General features: G+C 41.8%; 2 protein-coding genes across 2 annotated transcripts; one reads left to right on the forward strand and one right to left on the reverse strand.

Annotated features, from left to right (window-relative positions):
* The first annotated feature begins 646 nt into the window (after nucleotides 1-646).
* Nucleotides 647-6333, forward strand: fkbp14 (FKBP prolyl isomerase 14). Its single transcript, XM_018740578.1, has 4 exons — nucleotides 647-1002; nucleotides 2180-2331; nucleotides 3432-3559; nucleotides 3795-6333. Exons 1-4 carry the CDS (start codon nucleotides 806-808, stop codon nucleotides 3951-3953), a joined length of 636 nt encoding a protein of 211 aa, XP_018596094.1. The 5' UTR covers nucleotides 647-805; the 3' UTR covers nucleotides 3954-6333.
* A 277-nt stretch (nucleotides 6334-6610) lies between these two features.
* Nucleotides 6611-6985, reverse strand: LOC108927364 (proline-rich protein 15). The gene has a single exon (XM_018740625.1). It carries the CDS (start codon nucleotides 6983-6985, stop codon nucleotides 6611-6613), a length of 375 nt encoding a protein of 124 aa, XP_018596141.1.
* Nucleotides 6986-7300: the final 315 nt, after the last annotated feature.

The raw sequence follows: 7300 nt of genomic DNA on the forward strand, positions 1-7300 counted from the left end.
ATATTTTTAACTGCTTTAAAATTTGGTAAAAAGTGATGTAAAATATATAATTATGTAAATAGTTACATAATGTAACAATTATGATATTATTATAATACAATACAATATTGTACAGTATTTACATAATTATTATAATATTGTGCATCATACCATTACATTACAGTTTTACATGTATTACGTGTTATATTAACAGAGAGAAAGGTGTATTAAGAAATAGATGGTCCCAGATATATAAAGGAAATGTACGATCATGGCAGATCCAGATGTTACTTTTTACCTAAAATATAAGAGCATTTGGCTTTTACAGCCTCAATCTGAGAGGTGTGCCTATGTGCGCCCGGTCAACTGCAAGGTTAAAGTACCTTATAGCGTGACAGTCACAACATTGGTGGTGACAATGTTTCAACTCAGTGTATAGCGAGGACCACAACGTGGGTCCTCTTTGTGGACAATCTTCGTGTAGTTTCTCTCGCTCTCCTGTTGACATAGGCGTGGTCAGGAAAACGAGCAGGCGTGAGGTCCAATCAAGAATCAATTTTTTTTCTTAAGGCGGTTCTTGAGCAGAGCTTCACCAATCAAAGAAAAGGTGGAGTGCCTCGGCCCGAACAGGACAGTTTTTTTTTTTTTTTTTTTTTTTTGTAGCCAACAAGAATAAGGGTCCCGAAAGCCGTAAAGCCTGCCACGTATTCGTGAATTTGGTATGGGAATAGCGGTTTCGAAATAAACACATTTTCAGCATATTTTCCACAAATTCAGTCGACTGCCTTCCGGGCTCCTGCCGCTTACGAACTTGTAAAAAAAAAAAATGTTACTCGCGTGTTTGACTTGGTTCGCCACTTCGTTTTCCGCCTATGCGAGCGGAGCAAAGCTTCCAGAGCCGGAGGTGAAGATCGACGTTTTGTACAGACCGTTTCTGTGCCACCGCAAGACCAAGTTGGGGGACATGCTCCTCGTGCACTACGAAGGGTTTCTGGAGAGCAATGGCACCATGTTCCATTCCAGGTGAATTCGGTGGTGATCCTGCTGCTGACGGTGACACGTGTCACGTGACGTGTCCAAATGGACCGGTACCGTACAGCAGTGCCGTGCCCCCCCATGTGATCACCACCTGCTGCTGTACTTCCTGTAGTGTCTATGTTAGTCAGTGTTCAGTCAGAAACTGTGTGTTTTATCTGTATGTAGAGGGTGGCGCTGGCGCATCACAGCGGGGCTGGGCTATGCATGTGGACGTGGGCTCGAATCCATTTGGTGTGTGGAGTGTGCCTGTTCTCCCCATCGTGTTTGCATGGGTTGCAGGTGAATTGGTTACACTGTATTGTCTTTGGTGTGTGTGTGTGTGTGTGAGAGAGAGGGAGGCTGATGTGTTTTGGGAGGTCCTGTGATGGAGTGATGTCCTATCCAGGGCGTACTGTTCTTCGTGCCCTATGTTTCCAGGATAGGCCCTGGACCACTGTGACCCTACAGCGAACAAGCCGTAGTTGATACTGGGTGGATGGATATGCAATAAATATACAAATAAATCAGTTTCATCACAGACATTTTATGGGATTTGGACCACCCAGTGTAAATTTACTTTATTTATTTAGCAGACGCTTTTCTCCAAAGTAACTTCCAATTAACTCTATGTAGTGTTACCAGCCCACACACCTTATTCACCACGGTGACTTGCACTGCTAGATACCCTACTTACACTGGGTCACTCATCCATACATCAGTGGAACACACTCTCTCTGTCACTCACACGCTATGGGTGAACCCGAACAGCATGTCTTTGGACTGTGGGAGGAAACCGGAGCACCTGAAGAAGACCCACGCAGACACGGGGAGAACATGCAGACTCCACACAGACTGAGTGGGGATCGAACCCACATCCTCTCGCACCACTAAGGTGCTGTGAGATAGCAGCACTACTCACTGTGCCGCCCTGGTTAAATGAATCGTAAATCATAGTGGTCCTGTTGGACACTGCAGGAGTTTCGCGGTCCACTAGGGTGATATGAAGAACTGAAAATACCGTAGGATTTTTTGCGGTACATGCCACTCGGACCGATTTTCATTGTTTCCACTTTACACCCTTACCAAACAGTCTTGGCATGTACACATACAGAAGGTTGTGATGCCCTGACGGGAGAGGTATTGTCACCCTGCTTGATGTTCTTTTTCTCCAATTGCTTTGCAGCCGCATCCTTGGTGATAAGCACCCAGTGTGGTTCACTTTGGGGATTCGAGAGGTGATCAAGGGATGGGACAGGGGGCTGCAGAACATGTGCGTTGGAGAGAAGAGAAAGCTGACCATTCCCCCTACTCTTGGCTACGGAAAAGAAGGGAAAGGTGTAGTATCTGGGCACTAATGTGGGATCATTAATGCTGCCTTTACTAATACGGATCACAAGCATTAAATTACATTGAATCCATCAATTTTATGATTGTTCCTGTTCACCTTAAATGTGTTTTATTTTGCAGTTGAGAATCAGTTGCTTTAGGAAATAACTTCAACTGGAGCAATAACAAATGACATATCTTTTAACAGAAAATGGAGAGATAATTCATGTAGAACAGGTTTTGTAACAAGTTTTCTCTAGATGTTTAAAAACATTTAAAGAGCAGCAGACAATGTAGCAATTAAGGACAGTGACTCATAACCAGAAGGTTATCAGCTCGAGCCCAACTAACCATTACTATTGTCGTACCCTTGATAAGGTACTTACCCTAAATAACACACACACACGTTGGCTGAAGCCGCTAGTCCCGAGCGGGATCAGAAAGCTGGAGCCTAACCCGGCAACACGGGACATAAGGCTGGAGGGGGAGGTGACACACCCAGGACAGGATGCCAGTCCTTCACAAGGCGCCCCAAGCAGGACTCGAACCCCAGACCTGCCAGAGAGCAGGACCCAGCCAAGCCTGCTGCGCCACCACACCCCTACCCTACCCTACCCTACCCTACCCTACCCTACCCTAAATAATGCCAATAAAAATACATACTTCTATAAATTGTTCAAATACTAAATCACTTTGTGGCCTTCAAATGATAGATGCATCCTTTGTGAAAGTTTATAATTTATTAGTTTGTACAAGGTGCTCTCCTCTCTGCTAAATCTCTGTTTCAAGTATCGCAATGCATATCAGGTACTTTTAACATTCAGGCCAGGTTCCCGGCTCGTCGAGGAAATGTTATGACTCCTGCACTGTGGTATTAAACATTGCAGTTTGCTGAAAGAATATGTACGAAAAACAAGAATGGCCATTTGATCATCGGGAATTTATGACTGCAAAGACGCTGTTTGATCAACTCTAATCAAAATTTTAAAAAATCCATTACAGGCTCTCAGTGTGACTGGTAAAAGATGATTGCGAGCACTTTAAATATGTGGCTGTACATTTCAAATGGATGTAATTAAAGATGACTTTATAAAACAATATTTGTTTAGGAAAAATCCCTCCTGAGAGCACATTGATCTTTGACATCGAGCTCATGGAAATCCGAAATGGACCAAGGTCCCATGAGTCATTCCAGGAGATGGACCTTAATGATGACTGGAAGCTCTCCAAGGAAGAGGTGAGTCTTTTGTGAATCCTGTCTGGGTGGGACTCTTTACGTGGCTCAGTTTTCGGCAGGAGGAACTCACTGGCTTTGATGAAGAGAACACATTTGTTCTCAAGGTGGATGAACATATTATTACTTATCTCTGGCTTAGCGAGAGAACTTAAATTAGCTTCACGGTTCTCAGCTTTTTCTCACGTTTACCTCAAACCGTCTGAGCTCAGTGGCTGTACCTGCTTTATCTCGACAGGTGAAGGAGTACCTAAGGAAGGAGTTTGAGAGGCATGGCTACCCAGCCAACAGCACACACCACGAAGTGATGGTCGAGGACATCTTCAAGAAAGAAGATGAAGACAATGATGGGTTTATATCCGCTAGAGAATTTACCTACAAACACGATGAGCTTTAGATACTAATATAACTTCTGATGGGTCTTCTGGGCCCTAGGCACAAGTCTGTTTTAGCTGTAAATCAGGTTGCTGTTACAATCAAGGAAGTGACATTATTTTTTTTATATTTTGTGGGTATAATATCCCAATACCCATTGGGTTTTTATAGGTGGGACATTTTGTCCTGACTGAATTATGCAACTGAAAACAAGTTTTATTGGAAAAAAGGACTGTAGCTCTAGAACATGTTCCTATTATTATTTTAGTATTCAGTTTCTTGGATTTGGTTTAATCAGTGTTAACCATGTTGCTGCACAATCAAAACTTTTTAGAGGGTGGAGAAAATGCACTATTGATCCCTTTGAGGAGAAATTATCTCCATCAAATAAGCATGAGATGGCAGTTTAATACTGCAGTGTTCCAGTATTGTTACTAAATAACACCCCGAGACACAAAAAATCAGTCCAGCTTCCACATTCTTCAAATACACATTCAGCTATATTTGGTGAAATTAAAAAAATTGTAATGAATTTCTAAATTTAGGGTTAAAAGTTACTTTTAAAATGCTGACTCTTTCCTGTTTGTCTTCATTTTCATTAAACTCCAGATTCCACTGTGCTTTTCTAGGCTGTATTGGTGTCTAGTTAAAAACACAACTGCTCCTGTATTATTTAAATGAAGCTTAGTCTTCACTGAGAGGGTAACACAGTAATAAATGTAACAAATCTAATGTGCATGGAAGGCAAAAGGTGGAAACAGGCAAAGCAATATGCAAATAGGGACTCTTGATGTCAGTCTAGTCTGCAGAGGTCAGTGGTTCATGGTCTACAGCAGTGACCCTTGGATGGGAGATATCCCATACAGATTAAAATCTGGTCCCAAACTCCACTGAGGACAATTCAGGGACTCTTTAGTATTTATGTAACATTACCAGTCAATGTTAAAAGGAAATATTGTTTTACATATAGTGTCGTGATAGAGAGAATTAAGAGCGATTTGACTTGGAAAATGGGTTGTGTCAAAAAGAAACACACACACTTACTGGTGGACTGAGTTTGTAACCCTGGATTAAAGAGTATTGTTTTTCAAGAATGCCGTGTACAGTATGCGGTACAATCATCCTGTACTCTGTTCACACTGTACTGACGCAGACTCATGAGTCACCTGGTTCTTCTTTCAAGAAGGTGGCTCTGACGTAGCTTTCTCTTAACTGCTCTACTGGTAACTGTAGCTTTTCACTGGATTCCAGACCATTTTTATGTTTGTCATTTGTGACTGCCTCAGTAGGTTGTCGTAATGCGTTGCCAGAAGACTTGAGCGGGTTCGAACACAGGAAACTGCAGCGCGCAGTAAAGTTACAGTAAAGTTTCGGAGTTCCGTGGAAGATTCCGTGCATGACTGTGATTTGCACTTTTCTACAGTAGGTGTCAGTAAATCTCTTTAAATAATTGCAACAGTAAATCAGTTCAGTACCGTAATTTACAATTTATTTACAGTAACCTTAAATTAATAGGTTATCAGTAGTGCATGGATTTTCCCAATTTCCCTTATACTGATACGAGAGTGAAGTGCAGTTAGCAAAATATCATTCAAAAATTTCACTTTCATGGCCATCAATAGATATGGAATAACCTTAGTTTCATTTATGTGATCTGAAGCAATTTTATGTACACCGTAAGAGCTGTATCTTTCTATATGGAGAAAATATTGCATAAAATTTACTCGTTTAACTGACATGTTTCTCTTTACAATTATTTATCCATTTATAGAGCCGGATAATTTCACCAGACCAATTTAGGGTAAGTACTTGCTGAAGGCTAATACGGCCAGAGGCGGGATTCAAACCTGCATCTTTTGGGTTCAAAGGCAGCAGCTCTAACTACTATACTACCAGCTGCTTAATACATTTATCATACAATTACATTTAAGGAGTCAGTACAGGTAGTGATACATGCGACACATTAACCTCTCTGTTCAGTAAAACAAGTGCAGTTTTCACTATTTTCACCAAAGTGTTTATTTTCCGCAAAAGTATTTTTTGTAAAATTTTCCATGCAAGATAGCAGCTTTTAGCAAACTTAGACATTTGTTGTGCAATTTATAATAAAAGAACTACACCTGACTACCTCGTTGGGCTTAAAGTATAATAAACAATCAGAAATATTCACTTCATTTACATTTTGCTCAAACTATATGTATCAACAAAAAACGTGCACAAACCTCTAATCCTTCATAAACTCTACTTCACATCAAGTACTAAGTACACGTATTGCCCCAGACTTTGAATATATCATTTTTAAAGCATCTTTTAAGAATCAATAAATACCCAATAATTATGACGCTTACATATAAAACTTTAGCATAAACAAAAGTGAAATTTGAAAAAGTCCCCCCCACAAAAAAAAAAAAAAATTTCTTAGAAGTAACTCAAGGCAAATTAAGAAGGAAGGAGTGGAAATTCAGGTCCAGTGAAGAACCCTTCTGTTGTACCTTCCAGAGGGTGCAGTTCTACCTGTTGTTTCAATGAAGTGTCTAAATTGAGAACAAAGTGGTGAAAGTGGATGTTCAAAGCCGTGAAGGTCCTTAGTTCGGTGGCGTCGTCCAGTCCAGTCGAGTCCAGAGTCGTGGTCAAGTTCAAATTAAAAAAAAAAAAAAGAAAAAAATAGCGTCCGCGCGCTCAGCGGAATCCCTCCTTATTCGCCACGTGGTTTCCCTCGTAGAAGTTGTTGTTCTCGGGCAGCGTGGCTCTGATGCGCCTTTTCTCCTTAAAACGGCCCGATCGGGAAATTCTCAGGTTACGGCGGCAGGTTTTCTCGTTGAACACGGGTTCCATGTACGAGTCTTCGTACTCATCCCTCAGGTACTTGCTCATCTTGTTCTCCTTGGAGTCTGCGGGGGGTTTCGGGCCGGAGGGGGCCGCAGGTTTCTCCGGCCCGGCGGGAGGCGCCTCCTGGCCGCACTCCTGGTGGTGGACCGCCTCCGAGTCTCTGGAAGTCGCGTTCGCCTTCTTCCTCACGGTGAGGGACCTCCACCATGAGCTCTTCTCAGCCATCTCCGAACCTCTGAAGCTCGTGGAGGAATCTACAGCAATCACCACCGTTGACCGTACCTATATACATAGTATACATGATAATTATATTATATAAATAAAAATAGACGAATCCTAAGGTTCTTGATTAGCCAAAAATCACAGTGTAGTGTACAAGAAAAGTTTTCCCATCCAAGATCGATGTGTTTTGGGGAAAGTACAGACACTGGGTTATAATAAAATAAGGAAACAAATACAAGTTTGAGTTTACAGCACACTCACTCACCTGGAAGCTGCAGAGTCACACCTGATCCAAAGTCACGAAAGAACCTGCTGGAC

Source organism: Scleropages formosus, chromosome 18, assembly GCF_900964775.1.
Source record: "Scleropages formosus chromosome 18, fSclFor1.1, whole genome shotgun sequence".
Classification (NCBI taxonomy): domain Eukaryota; kingdom Metazoa; phylum Chordata; class Actinopteri; order Osteoglossiformes; family Osteoglossidae; genus Scleropages; species Scleropages formosus.

Coding starts and splice junctions, on each gene's coding strand:
- fkbp14 (XM_018740578.1), top strand. CDS start 806: ATGTTACTCGCGTGTTTGACTTGGTTCGCCACTTCGTTTTCCGCCTAT. Junction 1,003..2,179: donor GGCACCATGTTCCATTCCAG/GTGAATTCGGTG, acceptor ATTGCTTTGCAG/CCGCATCCTTGGTGATAAGC. Junction 3,560..3,794: donor GGAAGCTCTCCAAGGAAGAG/GTGAGTCTTTTG, acceptor TTATCTCGACAG/GTGAAGGAGTACCTAAGGAA.
- LOC108927364 (XM_018740625.1), bottom strand. CDS start 6,985: ATGGCTGAGAAGAGCTCATGGTGGAGGTCCCTCACCGTGAGGAAGAAG.